Source organism: Perognathus longimembris, chromosome 6 (assembly GCF_023159225.1).
Source record: "Perognathus longimembris pacificus isolate PPM17 chromosome 6, ASM2315922v1, whole genome shotgun sequence".
Classification (NCBI taxonomy): Eukaryota; Metazoa; Chordata; class Mammalia; order Rodentia; family Heteromyidae; genus Perognathus; species Perognathus longimembris.
In genome coordinates, this window is record NC_063166.1 from 14,069,282 (window position 1) to 14,095,965 (window position 26,684).

The window sequence follows — 26,684 nt, forward strand, 5'->3', positions numbered from 1 at the left end:
GGCCAAAATGTGGAAGATAGTAGTAGTTCAAAACCAGACCAGCCAGTAAAGTCTGAGAAACTCCGTCTCCAAAATAATCAGCAAAAGGCTAGGGCTCCAGTACTAGAACATTAGTCAAGCAAGCCAATCTAGTGTGAGGTTCTGAGTTTAAATATTGGTATTAGAGAGAGAGAGAGAGTTTAGCAATTGGGGTTGTGGGGAAAGGATAGGCTTCAGAAGGCAGTTTTCTTAGAAATAAATAAATGGCTTTTGATCAGATCCCAAGGTCAGGTAACTATAAAGAGTTGCATTTTGCCAGGCACTGGTGGCTCACACCTGTAATCCTACCTTCTGAGGAGGCTAAGATCTGAGGATCGCAGTTTGAAGCCAGGCTAGGCAGGAAAGTCCATGAGACTCTTATCTCAAGCTACTCAGAAAAAGCTGGAATTAGCACTGTGGCTCAAGTGGTAGAGTGCTAGCCTTGAGCACAGAGAGGCTCAGGGATAGGGCCTAGGCCCTGAGTTCAAGCCCCAGGACTGGCAAAAAGAAAAAGAGTTGCATTTTGTCACATTTGATGAGTTGTGGACACATGGGTTAGGATGGGAAGCTGAGGCAGGACTGCTCAACTATTGCACTGTGGAAGAGAGGTTCTAAAATGTGTTGTCAGCTCCAGAAGTTGGGTAAGATGGATCCAGAACCTGGAAAGAAGAGCAACCTCATTCATAGGACAGCTCCTGAGTGCTTGAAAATATGGAAATATGTAATAATTTGGTGTGTCTGTTTTAGGATGCAGCATCATTCATCTTTCTTCCATCATTAGTGAAATCTGCAGAGCTCAGGAATTTGAAAATTTAGGTTATTTGGAGGAACTGAAAGTAGTACTGAAAGAGAAAACAGCAAGACTGCGTATGCGCATGTGCATGCGCAGTCATGCATATTTAGTGTGTTTTAGCAGAGCCAGTGAGGAGCCTCTGATAAATGCCTCCCTGCCTATAGTCCTTATACCCCCTTTGCTACTGATTGAAGTGAGGAGACTGGGTCTGTGCCTCCCCTAGATAATTGGCCCTTGATTTCCCCTGCTTGTTTCCCCATTGGTTTGCTCTTCTATGGGGTTTAAGTGTCCTCATCTGGTTTGTTTGGCTTATGTAGAACACTTGTTGGGTTTGATTCCATATACTTTGTGTGTTTTGGGCCTATATAAGCTTTATGCTGACTGCATTCAGGGCTGCTGGTCTTTGAAACAAGAGTCCTCCAGCTCTCTGATAAAGACATGTAATTTGGCCTTTTAAGTGGTGGCTTCTCTGTTTCTCACAACTTGCCTTCCGACATGATTTGGCTACTGGATTGTGGGGTTGGTGAGGACCCGGGATCTCCCTCATGGCAAAGTCCTTGATCAGAGTCACCGGCCAGGGCTGTACCACTGATGGGCACCCCATGCCTGCAGCCGTCCCCTTGGCCTCTTCCCCTTTCACAGCAGGATTTTCACTTCCCACTGCTCTTCCTAACCTGATGGGGTCCGGGTGAGGCTTGAATGGGTTCTAGCTTCTACACTTCCCTTTATGGCTACAGCCTTCCCTTCCCAACTTCTGTGAGGTCTGCAGCCCTGCTCTGCTGGTGCTCTGGTGCTGGACAGGACATGCCTCTAGTCATAAACTCACCCAACATGTTTGTCAAATGCCAAGCATGCTTCTGGGCTTGGTGAAGCAAACGAATGAAAATGCTTGTCTAATTGGGGAAAGCAAGTAATACAAAGACCTATGTTAAGGACAGTGGAGGAAAAGTAGGGAAAGAGAACAGAACTCCTGTGCATGGATGGCAGGTCTGAGTAGAGCAGTCAGGGAGGCTTTTCTGAGAAAAGTGGCATTTGATTAGATTTAGAGGCAGTGCAGGAACAAGCTGTGTGGAAACGTGAGCGAAAGGAAAGTTACACCACTTTTCTTTATGCTCAGCGCTTTGTTTGGATACCGAGTGTTCCACATCTGAATTCTAATGCTGTCTGCCAATCTCAAAAGTTAAAGGGCTCGTTCCTTAGGACTGCTCCCCAATTGAGATGCCTTGATGGAGAGTTCACCATGCAGGGATTGCTGATTAAATTATGAGCCACTGATTGGAGGTCAGGAAGTAGGGCTAAAAGTTCTCCCTTCTAAGCTAGTTCCACACAATTGCATAGAAGCCTTGTATAACAAGGCTCTCACACCTGTTTTGGAAAGATAACTTTCCAAAAGTCACCTTATTAACATAAATTCAGAGGTAGTTAAAGAATATTGTAAACCCAGTTCCAGTGGCTCACACCTGTAATCCTAGCTACTCAGGAGGCTGAGATCTGAGAATTGCAGTTTGAAGCCAGCTCATGCAGGAAAGTTTATGAGACTCTTATTTCCAGTTCACCACCAGAAAGCTAGAAGTGAAATTATGGCTCAAGTGATAGAGTGCCAGCTGTGATTGAAAAAGCCAAGAGACAGTGCTCAGGCCCTGAGTTAAAGCCCAAGTTCTGGCCTGTACACACACACTCTCTCTCTCTCTCTCTCTCTCTCTCTCTCTGACAAAAGATGCTTTTTTTTTTTGTCGGTCTTCAACTTTTTTTCCTCAAGGCTAGCACTCTACCACTTTGAGCCACAGCGCCACTTCCAGTTTCCTGGTGATTAATTGGAGATGAGTCTCACAGACCTTCCTGCCTAAGTTGGCTTTGAACTGTGATCATCAGATCTTAGCCTCCTGAGTAGCTAGGGTTACAGGCGTGAGCCACCAGCACCTGGCCCTCTCTTCATCTTCATCACTTGCTTTTATTTATTTATTTTTTGGAGGGGACAACATGTTGAGACAGGTCTCCCTCTGTAGCCCAGGCTGGCCTCTAAATCTAGCTCCTCTTGCTGTGCTTCCCTCATCTGGGATTGCAGGTATGCACCATTAGGACCAACTATCTTTAGTTGTTTTTCTGTATTTTTTTGCTTTGTTTTGTGTTTGTGCCCATCTTGGGGCTTGAACTCAAGACCTAGATGCTATCCCTTAGCTTTCTCTATCAAAGCTGGCACTTTATCACTTGAACCATCGCTCCACTCTGGCTTTTTGCTGGTTAACTGGAGTTAAGAGTCTGCTATGTCTGCTCAGACTGGCTTTGAACTGTGATCCTCAGATCTTAGCCTCCTGAGAAGCAAGGATTACAGGAGTGAACTACTGGCAGCACCAGGCCGAGTGCTTCTTTATAGCAGCTCATAGCAGGCTTCCAGGTAGAGAGTTGTAAGAATACATTGTAGGACTACAACAAGGAAACCACTTTGACCTTGGAAAATGAAGGGAATCATTTATTCCTGACAAATCAGCTGCAGTCTCAATCTAAAAACACAAGAGACAGAATCTCCTCCTAAATCAGTGGTTCTCAGAATGTGGATCTGCCCCCACCAGTACATGGACAAGTTAGATAGTCCCATGGTAGGCCCCAGACTAACTGAATCGGAAACTGGAAGTGGGGCCCAACAGTAGACTTCTGACACACACTCATTCTGAGCACTGATAAGTGCTTCAGATAGTTGTGACATGCACTGAGATTCAGGAGCCACTGCCCTGAAGGAGCAAGGCTGCCAAGCTATCGCCGAAGGTGCTGACATAGCTCAAGAACAGGGCCACGGCTGCCGCTGCTGCTGCTGCTACTTAGTCTTAGAGGATGGAAAGAACTGAGTCACCCAGGTCAGGGTTGTTCGAATCTAGCTAAGCAGGTGGGGAGAGAATGCTGAGCTGGTTTAGGGAATAAACCTGCAAAAACCCTATGAAATTAGAGCCCCTTTTCTAAGAGGCTTGTGTTGCTAAGGCCCTTGTTATGCTTCTGTGGTTTCCAGGGAGACTGCTCGTTAGCTGGGCCTATGAAATATGCCTACGGGAAGAGAATGCATTGGCCAGAACGCTACTGTGTGTTTCTGTGCTGGCCGTCCCCTTGCCATTCTGTTTTTATCTCTCCTACTCTCTCTCTGCCCCCGGGAGACTACCCTGTAGAGACCACATCAGAGGGCATTCTGGGGCCTGGCAGGGAGATAGTGGGAGGGACAGCATAGGGTTGGGGCTTTCCTTCTAATGACTGGTCTCACAAGGTCACCTCAGAGTGGCCTGAACCCCCACTAGCGTCAAGCATTTCCCTGTTTATCTTCACCCAGATTTCAGTAGCCCAGGAAATAGTCTTCAGGAATGGGGGGTTGGGGGGGACAAATACATCCTTTACAAAGCTTATACTCATGTGTTGTTTGTCAAAGACCAGTTCACAGGTTAAAGGTTCTTAATTCAAAGCGGGTTTGGTGACCCATGCTTACAATCTCTGCACTCTGGAGACTCAAGTAGAAAAACCACAGGTTCAAGGCTAGCCTGAGCTATCAAGTAAGACTGTCTTAAAACCCAAAAGAACAGGGCTGGGAATGTGGCTTCATGGTAGAGTGCTTGCCTAGCATGCATGCAGCCCTGGGTTCCATTCCTCAGTACCACATAAACAGAAAAAGCCAGAAGTAATGCTGTTTCTCAAGTGGTACCGTGGTAGCTTTGAGCAAAAGAAGCTCAGAGACTGCTCAGGCCCTGAGTTCAAGCCCCACAACTGGCAAAAACAAAACAACAGCACAAAACCAGCCAGGTGCTAGTGGCTCATACCTATAACCGTAGCTACTCAGGAGGCTGAAATCTGAGGATCACGGTTCGAAGTCAGCCCAGGCAGAAAAGTCTGTGAGACTCTTATCTCCAATTAATCACAGAAAAAGCCAGAAATGGCATCATGTCTTAAGTGGGAGAGCACTAGCCTTGAGCAAAATAGGAACTTAGGGACAGTGCCCAAGCTTAGAGTTCCAGTCCTAGAACCAGCAAAATAAAATAAAGGAATTCAATACAGTGGGTTGATTTTGTTATGTTTTATGCTGTACTCGAAGGCTAAAGTGATGTGTGACATAAAATGAGTAAGAATCCGTGCTGTAATTGCCCTTTCTCCTGATCCCTGTGGGCCTGGGTAGTAATGTCCTCCCACAGTTCCCCTATAGCCCCCTATCCTCTGTCTAATCTATGATGCTTTCCTCTGGGAACCCTGGTTTGTAATATTCTCTCTCTCTCTCTCTCTCTCTCTCTTTCTCTCTCTCTCTCTCTCTCTCTCTCTCTCTCTCTCTCTCTCTCTCTCTCTCTGTGTATACACATGCGAGGGGGTGAGGGGTTGAGATGACCTGGATCTTCACAGTATTACTTCTTATTGTAAATGAACACACGGGCATCCTGCTTTCTGCAGTAGCTGCTGGGTCTCAGGAGGTCAGGCAGCTATCTCTGAGGCAGGAAAACAAGTCAGGGGTTGGAGCCTTCAGGGTTTAGCCTTATAGCAAGCCTGAACCACCACTGCCAGAAGCCTTTTCTTACCCAAAAAGGCTCCACATAGGGTTTTGGGAGGAATGTGACAGCAGCTTATTTCTAAACCTTCCCCTTGTCTCCTAGAAACCAGCTAGAGTAAGGAGGAGAATGGAAACACACACATACACAGTACATTTTCACTAAGTCGAGGAGACACAGAAAGCCTACAGAATCTAAATTGTGTGTGTGTGTGACTAATTTCCAAGCTGAGCAGGCAGTCCCCAGCAGAGCCCCAGAGACGCGCCTGGAGAGAGGGACACAGTGTATAGATGACAAATACCTCTTTATTCCTGAGAGGAAAGGCCTCACTGTGGGGACAAAAAGAAAGGCTACAAGCAGAGCGGACATCTCCAGAGGGGCCCAGAAGAAGCAGATCTCAGAAACTGTATCAGCTCCAATAGGTGAGCGAGAGCAATCCTGGGGCCCCCTGTGAGGCAGAGAAGTCTGGAGAGGTTCAGAAGCCAGAGGAAATAGCAGCTACGCAAAGGTGACAGATTGGAGGGAAATGACCAATTATAACACAGGAGGAGAGACTTGGATTTGTAAACCTGGAAAGCTATCCTGAAGATTCAGTATAATAACCTGGGGGAGGGGGCGGATCTCATTTAAATTTAAAAAAAAGTTAGCTAAGGGGCTGGGAATATGGCCTAGTGGCAAGAGTGCTTGCCTCCTATACATGAAGCCCTGGGTTCAATTCCCCAGCACCATATATATAGAAAATGGCCAGAAGTGGCGCTGTGGCTCAAGTGGCAGAGTGCTAGCCTTGAGCAAAAAGAAGCCAGGGACAGTGCTCAGGCCCAGAGTCCAAGCCCCAGGAGTGGCAAAAAAAAAAGTTAGCTAAGCTCAGGTGGTTCACCTGTGAGATTCTTATCTCCAATTCACCACCATAAAAGAAGTGGTAGAATGCTTTGGGGGAAGGGGGGAGGAAGCAAAGTGACATTGCCCAAGTCCTGAGTTCAAGCCCCAGTACCGGAAGGAAAAAAAATTCCATAGAGAAATGGTAAGAAGAGCTTGCTAGTGGCCCATGGCATCATTGATGATTAAGATAAAAAGAGGGGGGCTGGGGATATGGCCTAGCGGCAAGAGTGCCTGCCTCGGATACACGAGGCCCTAGGTTGAGGGTACACTGGCTAAGGGGGTTCTGCTGGAGTTCAGAGGATTTAAGTTCTTGTGGCTTACAGAAGCTTAAGTGAAGATTTCCTGTCAATGAGTACAATTTCCCTCTTGGTCCCTGTCACAAGTTTAAAAACCTCACAGTTCATGTAATGTAACCATTGGAGACCTTTTTTTTTTGCCAGTCCTGGGGCTTGGACTCAAGGCCTGAGCACTGTCCCTGGCTTTCTTTTTGCTCAAGGCTAGCAGAGCCACAGCGCCACCTCTGGCTGTTTTCTGTATATGTGGTGCTGGGGAATTGAACCCAGGGCTTCATGTATATGAGGCAAGCACTCTTTGCCTCTAGACCATATCCCCAGCCCAAGATCCATTTTTTAATTCATGCAATAAACTGGAGAAAAAAGTGTGACTCTGAATCCTTTTGTGGTTCAACAGCATGAAGACTGGGTTTACACTCCATTATGTGAGATATGCTGCCCTCAAACTGTTTCTATGTCGGACTATTGCCTATCTGATGAAAAAAGTAAAAGGAAGAAAAAAAGGGGGAAACAGAGCTGGGTGCCAGTGGCTCATGCCTGCAATCCTAGCAACTTAGGAGGCTGAGATCTGAGGATCATTGTTCAAAGCCAGAACAGACAAGTCCAAGAGACTCTTTTCTCCAATTAACTAGCAAAGGAAGTAGCGCCTGTGGCTTAGTAGTAGAGCACTGGCCTTGAGCAAGAAAGCTAAGGAACAGTTCAAGGACCTGAGTTCAACCCCCAGTACCAGCAGAAAGGAAGGGGGAGGAGGGAGGAAAGGGGGGGGGCGGAGAGAGAGAGAGGAGTTGGGAATGTGGCTTAGTGGTAGAATGCTTGTCTAGCATGCATGAAGCCCTGGGTTCGATTCCTCAGTACCACATAAACAGAAAAAGCCAGAAGTGGCACTGTGGCTCAAGTGGTAGAGTGCTAGCCTTGAGCAAAAAACCCCCACAAAACTCAGGGACAATGCCCAGGAACTGAGTTCAAGCCCCATGATTGACAAAAAAGAAAGAAAAGTGAAATGAAAGGGAGGAAATAACTCTGGCTATGCTAGGATTGCCTAGGATAAGGTAAGCCTACGGAATTTGCTCCAGGTTTGTTGAATGAATATATAAAAACATCCAGGAGGATGGTGTGATAGAATGTGTGTTGGGTACAGGAGTGGGGGAGGGGTAGGTGGGGGGCTCAGCCCTGAGGGCTTCAATGGTGACAGGATCCAGAATGTGAGTCATCTATAGCCAGATGATGGTTGAGTTGACAGCTCAAGTTAGGGTATTTAACAGACATTTGCCAATGTACAAAGGAATGTTCACATTAGATTTATTCATAATAAAAATAGTTGGGTACTAGTGGCTCACACTTGTAGGCTGACTATTGAGAATCAAAGTTCAAAGCCAGCCTGGTAAGAATTTCCATGAAACTTTTATTTCCAGTTAACTACCAAAAAGCCAAAGCTAGGTGCCAGTGGCTCTTGCCTATAATTCTAGCTAGGAGTCTGAGATCTGAGCATCATGGTTCAAAGCCAGATTGAGCAAGAAAGTCTGTGGGACTCTTACCTCTTAACTACAAAAAAAGCTGAAAGTGGGGCTGGGGATATGGCCTAGTGGCAAGAGTGCTTGCCTCGTATACATGAGGACCTGGGTTCAATTCCCCAGCACCACATATACAGAAAACGGCCAGAAGCGGTGCTGTGGCTCAAGTGGCAAAGTGCTAGCCTTGAGCAAAAAGAAGCCAGGGACAGTGCTCAGGCCCTGAGTCCAAGCCCCAGGATTGGCCAAAAAAAAAAAAAAAAAGCTGAAAGTATGCTAGGTGCCAGTGGCTCATGCCTGTAATCCTAGTAACACAGGAGGCTGAGATGTGAGGATTGTGGTTAAAAGCCAGCTCGGGCAGGAAAGTCCACAAGACTCTAAAAACTACTCTGAAAAAAGTCAGAAGGGGCACTATGGCTCAAGTGGTAGAGCACTAGCCTTGAGCACAAAGAGGCACAGGGACAGCGCCCAGGCTCTGAGTTCAAACCCCAGGACTGACACAAAAAAAGTTGGAAGTAGAGCTCTGGTTCAAATGGTAGACCACTAGCCTTGAGTACAAAATCTCAGGGACAGTGTCCTGGCCCTGAATTCAAGCCCCAGGATTCTCCTTCCTCCCACACACAAAATACGATGAGAGCCAGCTGTGGCTCTACATGTATATGAGGGACCATAGACACTAACCATAAGGTGAGACTGAAGTAGTGGGGTCAGGTGTTCTGAACCTCAGAGAAGCTCTGTCAGATACCGAAAGTATAACCTGGAAGCCGTTTATTAGCAGTCAAACCCAGAAAGACTTGGCCAGCAGAAACACACACAGCTCACCTGACAACACTCCAGCCAGTCCACAGCTGGCTCATTAAAAACAAAAAATCGGGGGCTGGGAATGTGGCCTAGTGGCAAGAGTGCTTGCCTCGCATACATGAAGCCCTGGGTTCGATTCCTCAACACCACATATATAGAAAAAGCCAGAAGTGGTGCTGTGGCACAAGTTGGCAGAGTTCGAGCCTTGAGCAAAATGAAGCCAGGGACAGTGTTTGAGCCCTGAGTTCAAGCCCTAGGACTGGCAAAAAAAAAAAAAAAAAAAATCAGTAGCTGGGCACTGGTAGCTCATGGCTGTAATCCTAGCTAGTCAGGAGGCTGAGATCTAAGGATTGTGGTTTAAGACCAACCAAAACAGGAAAGTAAGAGTCCTGGGGCTTGGACTCAGGGCCTAAGCACTGTCCCTTGGCTTCTTTTTGCTCAAGGCTAGCTAGCACTCTTTGCTCAAGGCTAGCTAGCACTCTTACCATTTGAGCCATAGCACCACTTTAGGCTTTTTTTATATATGTGGTGCTGAGGAATAGAACCCAGGGCTTCATGTTTGCAAGGCAAGCATTCTACCACTAGGCCACATTCCCAGCCCTCCAAGAGCTTCTTATCTCAAATTAATCACAGAAAAAGCCAGAAGTAATGGAAGTAGCTCAAATGATACAGTGCTAGTCTTAAGCAAAAGGAGTTTAGGGACATAGCCTGGGCCTAGAGTTCAAGGGCTAGGACTGGCAAAACAAACAAACAAAAACAAATTCAGTGCATATCTACTTCAAAACCCTCCCTCCCTCCCTCCCTTCCTCCCTCCCTCCCTCCCTTCCTCCCTCCCTTCCTTCCTTCCTTTTTTCCTTCCTTCCTTCCTTCCTTCCTCCCTTCCTTCCTTCCTTCCTCCCTTCCTTCCTTCAGACCTTCTGTCCTCTCTCCCTTCCTCCCTCCCTTTGTGTCTTTCCTTCTTTCACACTTTCTGCTGGGACTTAAACTCAGGGTCTGGGTAGTGTCCCTCTACCATTTGTGCCACAGTTCCACTTCTGGCTTTTTGGTGGTAAGAGATAAGAGTCTCGTGGGCTTTTCCTTCCCCAGGCTGGAGATAGTTTTCTCCACTTTGACTCTTTGGGTTGGGGATGGTTGGGAAGGCAAAGTAAGGCAGGAAGTAGAAGCTGGAGAAGCCAAGGGTGCCTCAAGACCCCATGCTCTGTGGCCACCAGGGGGCAGCATTACATCGGCAAGGCATCCTTGTCGCACACCCTCCACTGCAGGGCAGTGGACTGAGTCCCTCCTCCTCCTCCTGTAAGGCATGTTATGGTTGTCCAAGAGGCTGAGAAAAGTTTAAACAATTCGTTCAAGATCATCTGATAGCTGGGCACTGGTGGCTCATGCCTAATCCTAGGAGGCGGAGATCTGAGGATCATGATTTGAAGCTAGCCCAGGCAGGAAAGACTGTGAGTGTCTTATCTACAATTAACCACAAAAAAAAAAAATGGAAGTAGAACTGTGGCTCAAAATGGTAGAGTGCTACGCTTGAGCAGAAAAGCTCAAGTAAAGTGCCCAGGGCACGAATTTAAGCCCCAGGACGGACAAAAACTAAAACTAAAACTCATGCGACTAATTTGTGAGGGAGATGGCATTTGAACCCAGCCTCATTCCAAGCCAGCATTTGTGTGTGTGTGTGTGTGTGTGTGTGTGTGTGTGTGTGTGTGTGCCATATGTCAGTACTAAGGCTTAAACTTAGAGCCTGAATGCTGTCCCTTAGTTTTTTTGCTCAGGGCTAGTGCTTTACCATTTGAGCCACACCTCCACTTTTGACTTTTACATGGTTAATTGGAGAAAAGCATCTCATGAACTTTACTGCCCCGCCTCAAATATCAGCCTCCCAACTAACTATAATTACAGACATGAGCCACCAGCACCAGCTAAGGCCAGTTTTCTTAATCCTGAGATTACTAGTTCTCAGAAAGACAATTCCCAGTCACTGCATGGGTAGGTGGGAAATGGACAATCTATGAATTTAATTCCCAAACAGCTAGAAACAGAGAACAAAATGTGTATTAATTTAAAAGGAGATGGGAGCTGAGCACCGATGGCTCATGCTTGTCATCCTAGCTACTCAAGAAGCTGAAATCTTAGGATCACAGTTCAAAGGCAGCTCTGGCAGGAAACTATGAGTGTCTTATCTACAATAAGCCACCAGAGGGCTGGGTTGTAGCTCGGTGGCAAAGCACTTACCTAGCAAGTGTGACCTCTTGGGTTCGACCCCCAGTACCCAAAGAAAAGACACACACAAAAATACAGTTAAACAGGGGTTGGGAATATGGCCTAGTGGCAAGAGTTCTTGCCTGGTATACATGAAGCCCTGGGTTCAATTCCTCAGCACCACATATATAGAAAAGGCCAGAAGTGGCACTGTGGCTCAAGTGGTAGCTCTAGGACTGGCAAAAAAAAACAAAACAAACACACACACACACACACACACACACACACACACACACACACACACACACACACAAAACACATACAGTTAAACAAACAAACATACAATTAACTGCCAGAAAACCAGAAATGGCTCTGTGGCTAGAGGTGGTAGAGGGAAGGAGACAGTATCTCATGCCTATAGCCTATTCAGGAGTCTAGGACCTGAGAATCAAGGTTCAAAGCCAACCCAGGAAGAAAATCTTATTCCAATTAAGCAACAAAAAATGAAGTACGGGGCTGGGGATATGGCCTAATGGTAGAGTGCTCGCCTCGTATACATGAAGCTCTGGGTTCAATTCCTCAGCACCACATATATAGATAAAAGCCAGAAGTGGCGCTGTGGCTCAAGTGGTAGAGTGCTAGCCTTGAGCAAAAAGAAGCCAGGGACAGTGCTCTGGCCCTGAGTCCATGCCCCAGGACTGGCAACAAAAACACAACAAATAAACAAAAAGCTGGAAGTGGAAGTGTAGCTCAAGTGGTAGAGTGCCAGCCTTGTGCAAAAGAAGCTAAGCAAGAATGCAAGGCCACTGGGTGCCTGTGGCTCACATCTATAATCCTAGCTACTCAGGAGGCTGAGATCTGAGGATCATGGTTCAAAGCCAGTCCATGAGAAAAAGTCCATGAGACTTCAATTAACTATCAGAAAAACAGAAGTCCTGTGGCTCAAAGTAGTTGAGCTGAAGAGCTCAGGGACCGCATCCAGGGCCTGAGTTCAAGCTCCATGACTGACAAAAAAGAAGAGTGCAAGGCTCTAATACCAGACACACACACACACACACACACACACACACACACACTATATGTACATGTTATTGAGATTAAGTAACTAGAAATATTTCACAGTACACATTTTAAACTTCACAGTGTTGAAAATCACCATTCGAATCTACAAAGCTTATGAACTCTGTGAGCTTTAACAATAAAATTCTGGCTGCAATATTATCTCCTGTAGCTGTATAATACACATGCCCGGGTGTGTGGCATACTTGTGTACTAATTCCTATAGAAACGTGGAGTTTTGTATAACTTGATATACCTTCCATTTGTGTCTGCAAAATATGTTTCACACAATGGGCATATTGTAGGTTTCTAATAAATGCAGTAATCAATGAGTAGCTCAGCCCTTGTAAAAGACCTGTATTCCTTTTGTGGAGATCTGAACATGAATGAATCCATACTTCTCCATCAGTAGTGCTCAATCCTCAGCCCAACTATCCAAGTCAACACTGTTAGAGTAAAACAGGGCCACCCAGTGCAGCTTCCAGGCAAAGTCCCTGGTAATCCCTTCCCCTCACCCCTATTCCCCACCAACCAGCTTGCTTCACCTAATCCCCTCATTTATAGAAATCCTACATACAGCTGGTCCTGGAGGAGGAGGAAGAGGGCCTCAGAGGAAGGAAGGAATGAGGGCCGTGGGCCTGGGCATGGTTTGAGCATGAGGAGAGGAAGGCAGTTAGCTTTGGGCCCAAGAGGCTTATTCTAGGCAAAAGGCTGGTCTTCTTGAACCTCGGAAGGTGAAGCAAACCACATCCTGGTCTCAAACGCCTACCCACCCTTGTGTAACCAGCTATCTAAGCCCCTTGCACCCGGGCAACTTGCCCACAAGCTGCCCCCTCGGAGAGTCCCAAGCATCTCCAGCAGCAGCAACCACCTACTGGGGAGCCATGCCTTTGTTACCCAAAATCCCCGGCAGCTGTGGTCCGTGGCAAGTGATATGGGAGTCCTGATTGTCCTGGGGACTTCCCTACTCCCAGCAGGTGACCAAAGGCCTGGGCACAAGTCACTGGTTATTCCTCGTCCACCTAGACCTCGCTGCTGAGGTTCCCCTCACACCTGGAGCACCCTCCGACATGGCCTGGATGCTGTGGCTCATCTTTACCGTGGTCCATTCAGGTGACCGGGTATTTGCGCAGGACCCTGATGGGTGTGGAGTTGGGAGGCATGGGGGTGAGTGAGGCAAGACTTAGGTGTCCCAGGGGTCACAGGTGGGATGGAGGCTGAATATTGTGATCTGAGGGAAAAAGTAATGAGGCTTCCGTCTCCACAAAGCTGATGTCTGAGGACTTCCTCAAGTCCCAGACCCTGCAGGTGTCTCACTTCCTGCAAGGGTCATTGTGAACTTTTCATCCTACAGCCTGAAAGGACCTTTAAGAAAAGGCTAAGGGGCTGGGGATATAGCCTAGTGGCAAGAGTGCCTGCCTCGGATACACGAGGCCCTAGGTTCGATTCCCCACATATACAGAAAACGGCCAGAAGCGGCGCTGTGGCTCAAGTGGCAGAGTGCTAGCGGGAAGAAGCCAGGGACAGTGCTCAGGCCCTGAGTCCAAGGCCCAGGACTGGCCAAAAAAAAAAAAAAAAAAAAAAGAAAAGGCTAAGGGTGGGGGGAAAGGGAGGGCTGGGAATGTAGCTTAGTGGTAGAGTACTGCCTAGCATGCATGAAGGCCTGGGTTCAATTCCTCAGCACCACATACACAGAAAAAGCCAGACGTAGGCGCTGTGGCTCAAGTGGTAGAGTGCTAGCCTTGATTAAAAAGAGGCTAGGGCCAGCACTCAGGCCCTGAATTCAAGCCCTAGGACTGGCAAAAAAAAAAAAAAAAAAAGGCTAACTGGGTACTAGTGGCTCATGCCTATTTTCCTAGTTACTCAGGAGAAAAGTCAGTAAGACTCTTATGTCCAATTAACCACCAGAAAAGCTGGAAGCAGAACTATGGCTCAAGTGCTAGCCTTGAGTACAAAAGCTCAGGGACAGCACCCAGGCCCTGAGTTCAAGCCCCAGGACTGGCACACACAAAAAATCCAAACCCCAAAAATCTACCCAAAGAGCATTGATTTATCAATATAGACAAATTTCATAGCAATCTCAACCAACTACAGCTGTCTTTAACTAGAGATTTAATTAATGCTTTGACCAAAAACAGGGGAGCAAAGATGATTTACTCTAGAACGTCATTAGTACTTAAGTAATAACTGGAATGGTATAATCTTATTAGTTAACTAGGCAGCCACATTCATTAATGAGCTTCATTTACACTCTGGTGGGATACATTTCAATAAGACAAGTTGCTCCTGTAAGGAACTGGAGAAGGATGGGAGAGGATGTGAGAGTTGGTCTGGGGAAGAATTTGAAAAGGGATTTAATAAACAATGTGAAGAGGCTGGGAATATGGCCTAGTGGCAAGAGTACTTGACTCGTATACATGAAGCCCTGGGTTCGATTCCCCAGCACCACATATATAGAAAACGGCCAGAAGTGGCGCTGTGGCTCAAGTGGCAGAGTGCTAGCCTTGAGCAAAAAAAAAAAAGAAGCCAGGGACAGTGCTCAGGCCCTGAGTCCAAGGCCCAGGACTGGCAATAAAATAAAATAAAATAAACAATGTGAAGAAACTAAGCTGGTAAAAGAGGAAAAGGCTTAATGAGATAGCCAAAGTGCTTGTTGGATGCACAGCATGAGGAAGGACAGTGGGACTCTTTTACACCTGCCATTTTTCTGGGTCTTCTCTTTGGCTCCAGGATCCTGTGTTCTCTGGGTGTTCCAGCCTCCTGAGATTCACACCCAAGAGGGCACTACTGCCCTCCTGCCCTGCTCCTTCAATGCCAGTCAAGGGAAACGGGCCATTGGCGCTGTTACATGGTACCGAGACAAGGTGGCTCCTGGGAAGGAGGTGAGCAATGTGACCCCAGAGTTCAGAGGTCGTCTGGCCCCGCTGTCCTCTTCCCGATTCCTCTATGACCACCAGGCTGAGCTGCACATCTGGGCCACTCGAGGAGATGATGCTGGTGTCTACGTGTGCAGGGTGGAGATGCTGGGTCAGGGTGTCGGGACCGGGAACGGGACGCGGCTGCTGGTGAAGAAGGGTGAGGCCATGGGGGGGCGGGGGGTCCTCCATGATAGATCCCAAGACTCAGGTGTCCCTGGAGGTCAAGGATTCCTCCTATCCTAACTTCCTGAACCCTTTCCCCTGATTCCACCCACATGCAGGACCTCCCCAGAGCAGCACAGTGCTCCTCCTTCGGGCTGGATTCTATGTCCTCAGCTTTCTTTCCGTGGCCATGGGCAGCACCTGCTATTACCAGGGCAAAGGTGAGTAATGGGGCCAGGGGCCATGGTGGAAGAGATGAGCAGAACAGTGAGAGCTGGAGGAGGGAGTGCCGGACACCAGGGAAGAGACTGCTTCTGGGCTGTGGCACTGAGTGGCCGCTGTCATCTTTCCCACCAGGGCACCGGCACATGGGAACACACCAAGTCCTGGGGCAGCCTGTGCGGACTGATTCCAGACACCAGTAATCCCAAACCGCTTCATGAGAACGCAACACACCCTTCCCTTCCTCACCACTCTTCTCTTGGTCCACCTCATGCGTTTTTCTTCTCCATCTCCAGATTCCTACTATACCTATCTCTGGTTTCCCTGGTTGTTTCACCCACTGGATCAAACCTAGAAATGTCAAAGAAGAGATGTTTCTGGCAATCATGCCATCAGTGATTTCAGCCACCACCCTAGAGTTCAGGGTACCCTCTCCTAGGCCCAGAGCAGAGGCTGCTGAGGCTGCTGCTGCTGCTGAGAAATGGAGATTACCAAAGCTGATCATTCCCACTTGTTAAGTGTCCCTTCCGGCCAGGCTTACAAATTGTTTTCTGAGCTCGGCACCAGTGGCTCATGCCTATAATCCTAGCTATTTCAGAAGGCTGAGATTTGAGGGTCACAGTTCAAAGCCAGCCCCGGCAGGGAAGTCCATGAGACTTTTATCTCCAATGAACCACTCAAAAACAAAGTGATGCTGTGGCTCAAAGTGGTAGCGTGCTAGTCTTGAGTTCTTTTTACTCACGGACAGTGCCCAGGTCCTGAGTTCAAGCCCCATGGTCGACAAAAAAAAAAAAAAAAAAAAAAAAAAGACTGTTTTCTGGACTTAAAGGAGCTTGGGGCAGGTCCCTAAACACCTTTCTTCACCCAATAAGTCACCAACCCAGGAGTGAGTGGGAGGGTGAGCCGCTTCCTTTTCGATGGCGCTCGTTTCAAATGCTGGCTTGAGGTGGACCCAGAAACCTGAGACACAGAAATGGTGTAATCACAGTCTTTACTACTAAACCACGGGATGACCTTGATCACCTGCCTGGGTGAGGGAGGTGAGCGGGAAGGGAGTGCTCAGGTGGATTTGCTCTTGGCAATGCAGGCATAGTCGCTGGTACAAGAATCCTCCTTTATTCCTTCCCCTTCTCCATTCACAAGGTCACTGCTGGCCACTGGCAGCTTATGCAGAGATGCATAGTGGAGCTCTGTCTCTGGGAGTTGGGCCTGGCCAGGCAGAAATAGATGATAGAAGAGTGTAAGAGTGGCAGTCTCCCTGAGTTCTGTCCTTAGCTTCTGCCTCTCCTCCTCATTGTTGCCCCATGCTCCTTTTCTCTCTCTCTTCCGAACCTTGTTTGTCTGTCCATCTGTCCATCTCTGTCTTCTACTCCTCCACCCCCATCTCTAGCTATGTGTGTTTCTTCCTCCCGCCCTCCCTTCTGTGTTTCTGTATTCATTGTTGGTCTAAGTTCCCATTCTTTTTTCTTACTGCTATTTCTCTTTGCATGTCTCATTCTCTGATTTTTCTCCCCTTCGCACTCTCATTCTCTCTCTTACTTTTTCTCCTGTTTCTCTCTTATATTCTCTGCCTCTGTTTTATTCTTTTTTGTGTGACAGTACTGGAGCTTGAATTTTGGGTCTTGCGTTCTTGCTTGGCTCCTCTGCTGCTCTACTACTTGAGCCACATATCCACTTCCAGCTTTTTGCTGCTTAATTGGAGATAAGTCTCTCAGATTTATTTGCTCAGGCTGGCTTTGAACTGTGATTCTCGGATCTCAGCCTCCTGAGTAGCTAGGATTACAAGTGTGAACCACAATGCCAGGCTTTGTTATTGACTCATTTTTTTCTCTCTCTCCTTTCTTACCTTTGTCTCTCTCATTTTCCTCTTTGTTGGGGATTATTATGGCCTGGGAAAGACTGCCCTTCCACCAGCCTTGGGACAATAGAAGCCCCTCCCACCTTTTGACCTCCACCCCTTGGGAGGTGAACACGTGCGTGCCACCATGATGGGGTTGTCCCGCCCACAAAGGGAAGTTTCGTGATGTCACTTGATGAACGTGACCCCTAGCCTATGACTGACCCTTTGGCCAGCCCCCTTTCTTTCCCGCCATTACTTCTATATAAGTGCCCTTCCATATTAAAGTCTTTGAGACGCTTTTCACCACCGCAGCGTGTCCCTGATGCCTTCCTTTCGCCTCCGCCCTCGGTAACATGTGGGGGGCCTGGGGGGAGGGGAAGCTTCAGCAACCCGTCCTCTACTTAGCGTTTGCCCATGTGAGCACGCCTTTGGCCTTCCGCTGGCGGAGGGCCAGGCTGGGTGCTCTTTCATAGAGTTTGTGGTTACCATTCTCCCCGTGGGGGGGAGAAAGGGGGTGTCCAGAACCCCAACATAAATGGCGCCCGAACGGGGACCGAATTGTACGGCCGAGAAGCTCGGGGTACAGTATCCCCACAGATTGCTAAGTAGGGTTTTAGAGGAGGGTCCTGCCCATCCAGACGGGGCAGAAGCATGGAGACACAGGCTCGCGGGACGCGGCGCCAGAGAGTTGCCCCGCCGTGGCGATTTGGCGCCAGGCGGCGGAGGGAGCGGGGCGCGCTTCCCGCGGAAGCATGTCAGTGGAGCAGTGGGGCCGGAGCAAGAGGAATGCGACCCCGGGCTGGGGTCGGTTAGTTCTGCTCTGCGCGCCCTGGGCCAGACGGCGGTCCCGGCACCCGCAGTGGCGCTTGAGAAGCAGTGGGTGGCCGAGCGCCGGAGCGGTTTGGCTTGCGCGGGCTGAGCTGAGTACACTGTGCTCCGCGCCACCCCGGGTTTGCGAGGTGCGTGGGCTGGGGCTCTCGTGGCCCCGGGCGGCACCAGGCGTCTTTTGCAGTATCATTTGGGCAGCCGAGTGTGGCGGGCCGAGCACGGCGTGGCGAAAGCGCGGTTCCGCCATGTGGGAAGCTGTGGCATGGCGGCGGCAGAGCGTTGGGGATGGCTGCTGCTTTGGCCAGGCTTGTATTTACAATGGCTGGGCTGGAGCCAGTGCGGCCCCAGCCCGCGGATGGATTAAAAGGCGTGGCGTGCAGTTTAGACCATGGGACGGTGTCCCAGTTGGGGTGCGTGGGCGGCAGCAGCGGCGGCAGCAGCCCCGGAGTGGCTGGACCTGCTGCAGCCCGGCAAACTGCTTTATGCCCGCCGATGGTCGTTAAGCTCAGAAATTCGGGTGAGTTGGTTGAATCCTGATTTCTCTGACTTAACACACACGTGGAGCACAATGGGGCACGCCATATTGGAGGCGGGGCCCCACCCATTCCCCCCAGGTGAGGGGCGTGCCAGACTCGCCTGGGCTGGCCGATTGTGCTGCAGCTGAGAGAGGCAAGCACCCCGCTGTGCTTGCCTGCACGTTTTCTCTCTGTCAGACTTACAGCTGCAGACGGGGTCGGAGCCAGGAAAGTCAAGTTATAAACCAAAATGGAATATTAAAAGGAAAACAAAGAGTTTTGATACAGCAATAGGTAATTTGATTGAACTTCCATGTTTACCAGTTCAAAGATATAAAATCAACTGGAGTTTTTCTAGATGGATAAAAGGGTTTGCTTGTCCACTGTGATTTAAAAATTGTCATGTTGGGAGTGTGTAATTAACAGGTTTCCCTTTTGTTTTTTTTTTTTTTTTTTTTTTTTTTTTTTGGCCAGTCGTGGGCCTTGGACTCAGGGCCTGAGCACTGTCCCTGGCTTCTTCCCGCTCAAGGCTAGCACTCTGCCACTTGAGCCACAGCGCCGCTTCTGGCCGTTTTCTGTATATGTGGTGCTGGGGAATCGAACCTAGGGCCTCGTGTATCCGAGGCAGGCACTCTTGCCACTAGGCTATATCCCCAGCCCCTTTTTGTTTTTTTATTCAACCACGTGGTTCTATTATGGGCAAATTAATATCATTTGCCGCTGGAATTCCAGAAAATTTAAATGGCCAATCAAAGCAATTTTAAAGAGCGCTCAGGTATTTTTGTATGTGTGTGTGTGCGCGCGCGCGTGTGGATGTTGGTAAGGTTTAAAAGCATAACAATAGGTTTCCATCCCGGTGTTCGATGGAGATAAAGGTGCCTATAAAAAAATTTCCATAAGGTTCAAATATACAACATGTGGTAAAAGTACACCAGTATGTTATTTTATATTCAGTGTGTTTCCATAAGGTTCAAATATGCAGCATGTAGTAAAAGCACAATGGTATAAAATCAGCATGTTATTTTATACTCAGTGTGTTAAAAGTTAAGTGTGCATGTAGCCTTAACAACTCTTTGGCATAAATTAAGATTTTACCTTCCCATTTTCTCTCCTGTGTTCTCATAAACTCTCAAGATCAAGAAATTGAGATTGCTTCATACAAATGTGACTATTAACCTCAACTTTCCTGACCCAGGATTAATATACTGCTTTATAGGATACAGGTGGACAGATGTTCTAGCCGCATGGACGGTCGCAGCTCCTGGATATAGGAAGATGCCACCACATTCTGTTCCCAAACTGCCTTGTTTCACTACTAATGATTCTTTGCTCTCTCTCCCATTGGAAGCTGCTCGAATGATTTATGAGCCTTGAGTAGGATGTGAATAGTTCCATCTTAACAGTTACTCCAGGTTAAATCACCATAGTTATGTTAGTGGTCACAGCTAGCCAGGTAAAATTTTGGGATTAAGAAAGTCTTTGAATTTTGTGATTAAGAAAGTCTTTTCACCCTGCTTAAACCAGAAGGGCATCGATATACCAGAGCCAGAAGTGCTGAAAAAATTTTGAACACCCTAACCAATCTATATAGAAATTTTGCAGGCAACCCAGAGCAAGATGTGAGCAAGAGAAGCCACTACAGCCTTGCCTTGAGTTCCCCATCGCATGGCATGGAACTTGCCAAATGGGGATGAGGGACGCAGCCACTTCCGAGACTGAGGATTCTACAATGCTTTAACCCTTTGCCCTTGGTTGTCATTTATCTGTGTTCTCTTTCACTTGCCAGTGGGATTCAATGGCGTGATTCAAGTTGATGGCATGTAAATCTCATGTTTTCTAAGTGTTATAGCCAAACCTTCACAAGCAGTTTTTGGTCAGTTCTCAACGGGTTACAAATGGATTATCTCTGTTGTGTTTTTTCCTTGTTGCTCAATTGGGAATAAAAAGGGCTTGTAGGACTATGACTCCCTGGATAGTTCAAAGCCAGCCCGGGCAAAAGGAAAAAATCTCTCCAAAATCCCACCTCCCAGTTAACAGCAAAGAGCCAGATTGAGAGCTCAACCACAGAGAGCGAGCAAAAGGCTGAAGCAGCACCGTGACTCAAGTGGTAGAGCACTAGCCTTGAGCGAAAGTGCTCATGGACAGTGCTCAGGCCCCGAGTTCAAACGCGGATGGGAAAATGCAATTCCAGCCACAAACGTTAAAATTCCTGGGACTTAGCCAGTCCAGGAGACGGAAAGGTGGAGTGGAGTGAGAGGAGAATGGTGCCATATTATCCTAAAGGGAGCTGCCTTGTTTCACCCTTTCAAAATGGATCAGAGCCGGGAAATCGAGAGAGATAATTCCTGTCCATTTTCTTCTTTTTTGCCAGTTGTATATAGGTGTATATATATATTTATTTATTTTGCCTCTGACTGGCTATGCCAAACCAGTTTTCTATCATTAACCACTTCTTTCAGTCGTTTCTCCTTACTCGTTCACTTTACAATTGGGTTTATGCTCCAAAAGGGAACTGTTCCTGGCTTATGCCCAGGGTGTGTTCTATGCCATTCATGCCAACCAGCTCTGAGAACTCGTCGATACTTTGCCTGACCTTTTCAAAAGTGTCTTTTGACAGAATAACATCTCTTGCTGAGATCACCAATGGGGAATTTGCCGTTCACAGTCGTCACCCTAACACAGGCCTGAACCCTGGAGGCACCAGCCTTGGAAACTTCTGGGTATGCCCAAAGACTCAGGGGGGGCTAGAGAAAACCATAGCGCTCTCTGGCCCTAGTGACCATACTCATGGTAATGATGGGGACTTTTTGCCAGCTACACCGGACTGCCAGGCTGACCAGGGGCCCTTGATTTACGTCGCCCCCTTGACAGCAGGAAGTAGCTACAGAAGACGAGACCTCCATCCATACTCCCTGCCTGGTGGCCGCCGGTGTCATAATTTTAAAAAACAAAAGGGGGAGGTATTCCCAGGATTAATTAAGGATTCCCTAGGATTAATTAAGGATTAGTTATGCTTATGTTAATTATCCAGAAATTTTAAATCATCCCGAATCAGTGTGGGATGGAGTACAGTATATGTGTTTTTCCAGATTGGAAAATTAAACCCAGAGCACCCACTCTGGAGAAATGTTTTCTTGTTCTCTCCAGGAAAAGGAGGACCATGTTGGACTTCTGCTCTCCCATGAAAATATGGAAAGTAGGACTGCCTACGGTAGGAAGCAACCAAGCTTCCTTTCCTTGTTTGCTTTCTAGATTCCTTCTTGAGCATCTCATGGCTCAATGTTTTGCTGTGGCAATACTGCCTACAGCGTCACACAAAGAAACCAAAGGAATTTTGCACCATGCTTCTTCCTTTCCTCTCCCCCTGCTGCTAGACTTGGGGAGTCCCGTTGGAAAGAAAATAGGAGCTGAGGGTATTGACACTCAACCCCAATGTTTTATGATAGAAATGTTTAAAAAGGTAAATGCAAAGGTTTAACACCTTGGCTTCAATGTTTATATAAAAGAATGTTTTACTAATCACTTATGTTTGAGTTATCAGCTACTGTGAACTGCCGGGAATGCCAGTTTCAGCTTCTACCTCACCAACAAAAGAGGGCTGCTGTCTGCACCTTCCTGCACTTGGCAGAAACCAGCTGAGGATTCTGACTTCTGGACATAGCCAGATGGATGGACCCTTACCTACCCCTCACCCCAGTTTTGTGGAAGGGGCCCCACAGATCTTATGTCAGCATTTGCCTTATGCCCACACATGCCATGTGTTTACAGCATCCCCTGCTTATTGAAAAAAACAAAAAGGGGGAGATGTTGGGGATTATTATGGCCTGGGAAAGACTGCCCTTCCACCAGCCTTGGGACAATAGAAGCCCCTCCCACCTTTTGACCTCCACCCCTTGGGAGGTGAACACGTGCGTGCCACCATGATGGGGTTGTCCCGCCCACAAAGGGAAGTTTCGTGATGTCACTTGATGAACGTGACCCCTAGCCTATGACTGACCCTTTGGCCAGCCCCCTTTCTTTCCCGCCATTACTTCTATATAAGTGCCCTTCCATATTAAAGTCTTTGAGACGCTTTTCACCACCGCAGCGTGTCCCTGATGCCTTCCTTTCGCCTCCGCCCTCGGTAACATGTGGGGGGGACTGGGGGGAGGGGAAGCTTCAGCAACCCGTCCTCTACTTAGCGTTTGCCCATGTGAGCACGCCTTTGGCCTTCCGCTGGCGGAGGGCCAGGCTGGGTGCTCTTTCATAGAGTTTGTGGTTACCATTCTCCCCGTGGGGGGGAGAAAGGGGGTGTCCAGAACCCCAACACTCTTCTTGTTTCTCTTCCCAGTCTCATTTTCTCTCTCTATTTTTCTCTTTTTGTTTTGTTTTGTTTTGTTTTGCCAGTCCTGGGGCTTGTCCCTGGCTTCTTTTTGCTCAAGGCTAGCACTCTGCCAACTTGAACCACAGTGCCACTTCTGGCCTTTTTTGTATATATGTGGTGCTGGGGAATCAAACCCAGGGCTTCATGTATATGAAGCAAGCACACTTGCCACTAGGCCATATTCCCAGCCCCTCTATTTTTCTCTTATTCTCTCTCTTGTGCCTATCCTGAGGCTTGAACTCAGGGCCTGGATCTGTATCCCTAAGCGTCTTTTATTCAAGGCTAGCACTCGGGGCTGGGAATGTGGCTCAAGGCTAGCACTGTATGACCTGGGGGCCATAGCTCCATTTCTGGCTCTTCAAGTAGTTTATTGGCAATAAGAGTCTCAAGGACTCTCCTGCCTGGGCTGGCTTTGATCTCAGATCTCAGCCTCCTGAATAGTTAGGCTTATAGGTGTGAGCCACTGGCATCCAGTTCTGGTTCTCTCATTTCCCCTTTTCTGCCCTCATATTCTCTACCCCTCTGATTCTCCCACGCTCTTTTCTCTTGGCCCCAGCTGCCTCCCACCCCCACTCAGGCTCTCCATGCCAATCCCCCCTCCCACCCCCAGTCTCACCTGGCTCCTCTTCAGCCTCCTCACTGGAAGAGAAGAAGCAGGTCAGCACAGCCCTCCCGGAGCCGGAGCCTCCCACCCTCCTCATTGCTTCCCACCTCCCCAGCAGGCACTGCCTTCCATTGTTGACCCTGTGGGAACTGTGGCCCCAAACCTGCCACCCCCCATTCCTGTCTCTCTCCCATTCTGCTCCCAACCTCCTCCACCCAGTACTTGTCAGGGTCAATGTGATTTCTGCCCCAGCAGTCAGAATGTGGCTAGGCAGACTGTGGAGGGGGGGGGGCAGGGGGGACTCACCTCTCCGATGGAGCCGACATAAGCAGATGGACAGAATGACCACAAGCAGGAGTAGGAGCCCGCCCAGCCCTATGCCCCCATAGAGGTAAGGCATCATCAACGTGGGGCATTGTTCTGTGGGGAAGAGGGATCAGGATTAGAAGGTCCATTTCTCTCTTTTGCTTTCCCGGACTCCTAGTTGGTCCTGGACGTTTCAATTCCCCCCTCTAATCATTTTAGAGATCGAAGAGAGGAACGGACCTCAACTTTTCACTTCCTATCAGAGGTACATAGCTCTTATCAGTTACCTCATTTCATATCTGAAACCAGTCACCCCGCTGTGGCTTCCTAGTACAATCCCTGCCCTTTCTAGGACTCCTGTGAAGTTTCTTTCTTACCTACACTGATGGATCCTCCCACATCCTATCACTTTCTTATGAACCACACACAGCACCCATTTTCCCTGTGTCTCCCTGAGCTCCCACACTCTCCCTTGTGCAGCGCGAGAGACCCCTTACTTACGTATTGTGCAACAGTCTTTGCACATTGCAATCTGACGCAGACGGGTCTAGGAATGGGAAACTGGCGTGGAGTTCAACCAGCTAGCCTCTGTTTCTGCTAGGCTCAATGGCCTGAGCTAGTCACGTGCTACAAGTTCCTCATCTGTGAAGCAATGTGGGGGGCCCTAGGTTACAATCCTTCCCCTAGCTGAGAAGCCTCACCTAGGTGCCAGTCCTGAGCTGGGCACATTTGCTCCTCACTGCTAATTCCCACCACAGGCTATGACAGTATTTCTTTCCCAGGTGAGGAGCCTGAGACTCCAGCCTGGGCTTTAACAAAGGCCAGCCTGGAAATGGTACAGCTGGAGGTCAAGGTCAGTTCTAGCCAGTTCCAGAGGCCTTCTTTTTTCCCTCTGTAGGAGGCTGACCAGAGTTTCCCGAGGTTCCTCTCAACACCCAATATTCTAGGTGCTGGTGAGAAGGATGCTGGAAGGAAAAGAGTTAGGGCCAGAGGCAGGGGCAGGGGCTGGTGGAAAAGACAGGAACATGTTCAATGTCCCCAGTGGTTGGACCCCAGGAGAGTAAGACCTTATTTGGCTTCTATGGAGAAGTAGGGCAAGGAGGAGGGTCTAGACTTATAACTTCCCCTCTAGCACTTCCTGCTCTTCAACCACTGGTTCCTGTTTAAGGCAAAGAATGGGCCACAAACTTCACCCAAGGGCCAGATATGTGGATTGTAGTTACAAACCAAGAACCTTCTGAGTTAAAAGAAATGATGGATGCTGGGTGCTAGAGGCTCACGCCTGTAATCCCAGCTACTCAGGAGGCTAAGATCTGAGGATCGCAGTTCAAAGTCATCCCAGGCAGGAAAGTCCATGAGACTCTTATCTCCAATTAACCACCAGAAAACTGGAAGTAGCACTGTGGCTCAAAATGGTAGAGTGCTAGCCTTGAGAAAAGCTCAGGGACAGCACCTAGGCCTCGAGTTCATGCCCCATGACTGAAAAAGAAAAAAAAGAAAGGAAATGCTGGAGGGTGAGGCAAGCAGAAGCCCAGGCAGAAGAGGAAGCGGCTGAGATGGCTGAGAGCTACGGGAAGAGAAGTAGATCATTTTTAACTTCATTGGAGAGTCCAGACTCAGAGGCTCAGAGAACAGGCCTCAGAAGATACAAGATTCCTCCAGATCGCCAAAGCCATACTCCACCTCCCTTCATCTTAGCTTCACCTCACTCTGCGGTGTGGGCACCCCTCCAGGGTTTCCCCTAACAGACCGTGCTACTTAAGTGTAAAGAAGTGCTGCCACCTCACCTTCTTGCTGTTCCTCTGGCTTTTACTTCTCTCCCTCTACTGGTACACACACACACACACACACACACACACACACACACACACACTCCCCAGCATGTAGAAGAGGAGGTGCGGCTGTGAAGGCGGCCATTCCTTTGAGGCTCCTGGGTATACTAAGCTAGTCAGCCTCCTCTGCTCCATCCATCCATCCATCCCACTGTAGTCAGTGAATATCTGCCTCTTCCAGGTGCAGTCTCTGGTTAACTTGTTCCCATAAGTCCTTATCTTGTGTCTACTGTCAGTGTGTGTGTGTGTGTGTGTGTGTGTGTGTGTGTGTGTGTGTGTGTGTGTGTTCTGTGTGTACATATTCTGGGTCCTACATCAGACAGAGCTGTGGTGGATTTGGGGGTCACACTCCTGGTGTTCTGCAACAATAGCCAGCAGGATGGTTGTAGTTGACTGGCTGAAAAGCAGGAGCAGCAGAGGCAGGCAGACTAGATTCCCATGAGCAGTGCTGATGTAGGACAGATCGTGGGGGAAAATCTAGTGATGGCAAAGGAGGTGAGGGTACTCCAGGAGAAGGTTCTGTAAGAGGCAACATTCTGTGTTGAGCACAAAACTAAGGGCAATGGTTCAAGGCCCTCTGGACAGATATCTGGGTGAAGGCCTCTTGGGGGCACTGGGATGGAGAGGAAGAGGGGTTCTGGGGATTGCACATTTAGGTTCTGAGGAGGGTAAAGATTGGGAGTTGAGGAGGTAAGGGAGAAGAAGGAGATGTGTGCCTGCATTGGTGTATTTGTGGGTTTTTGTTTGTGTTTTCTTTTCTTCTTTTCACATAGAATCTCCTTACATAGCCCACACTGGCCTTGAATTTGAGATCCTGTTACTTCTGCCTCCTGACTGCTGGAATTATAGGTGCACATCACTACCTGGCTACTTTAAACTTTGTTCTCTGAATTCAGGAAACTTTCTTCTACTCCCCTCCTCCCCCATCTTCCAAGTTCCCCCTACAGAACAATAGCACACTATTTTACTGGTGGTTTTAAAATTTTTATTTTATTATTAATTTTTACATTTTACTATTTTAAGATTCAAGGAAAAAGAA

General features: G+C 48.3%; 2 protein-coding genes and 1 non-coding gene across 4 annotated transcripts in view; 2 read left to right on the forward strand and 1 right to left on the reverse strand.

The window, feature by feature from the left end:
- The window catches only part of Ncr3 (natural cytotoxicity triggering receptor 3), a 22,435-nt gene extending 6,460 nt beyond the window's left edge, over positions 1-15,975 (forward strand). The window contains exons 2-4 of the mRNA XM_048348188.1: positions 14,786-15,130; positions 15,255-15,356; positions 15,493-15,975. Coding sequence (XP_048204145.1) covers positions 14,786-15,130; positions 15,255-15,356; positions 15,493-15,560 — 515 coding nt within the window. The 3' untranslated portion in view covers positions 15,561-15,975. The remainder of the gene's footprint in view (positions 1-14,785; positions 15,131-15,254; positions 15,357-15,492) is intronic.
- LOC125354038 lies at positions 6,869-6,970 on the forward strand. Its single transcript, XR_007211427.1, has one exon. It is a non-coding gene; the product is annotated as a small nucleolar RNA U13 (small nucleolar RNA).
- Positions 15,976-16,329: 354 nt separating the features above from the next.
- Positions 16,330-24,921, reverse strand: Lst1 (leukocyte specific transcript 1). 2 transcript variants are annotated; one of them, XM_048348208.1, is made up of 4 exons: positions 24,315-24,921; positions 23,814-23,927; positions 23,520-23,542; positions 16,330-16,566 (listed from the first exon to the last, which is right to left on the reverse strand). In XM_048348208.1, the coding sequence occupies exons 1-4, from the start codon at positions 24,337-24,339 to the stop codon at positions 16,417-16,419; spliced, it is 312 nt and encodes a 103-aa protein (XP_048204165.1). In that variant the 5' UTR covers positions 24,340-24,921; the 3' UTR covers positions 16,330-16,416. The 2 variants fall into 2 exon arrangements, with proteins under 2 accessions (XP_048204165.1, XP_048204166.1); XM_048348209.1 differs by lacking the exon at positions 24,315-24,921 and adding an exon at positions 24,191-24,266.
- Between the last annotated feature and the right edge of the window lie 1,763 nt (positions 24,922-26,684).

Excerpts from the sequence above, each read along its gene's own strand:
- Lst1 (XM_048348208.1), bottom strand. The coding sequence starts at position 24,339 with ATGTGCAAAGACTGTTGCACAATAC. Across the intron at positions 23,928-24,314 it reads CAAAGACTGTTGCACAATAC|AACAATGCCCCACGTTGATG; the intron begins GTAAGTAAGGGG and ends TCTTCCCCACAG. Across the intron at positions 16,567-23,519 it reads GGAGGCTGAAGAGGAGCCAG|GCCCAACTCCCAGAGACAGA; the intron begins GTGAGACTGGGG and ends CTGCCTGGCCAG.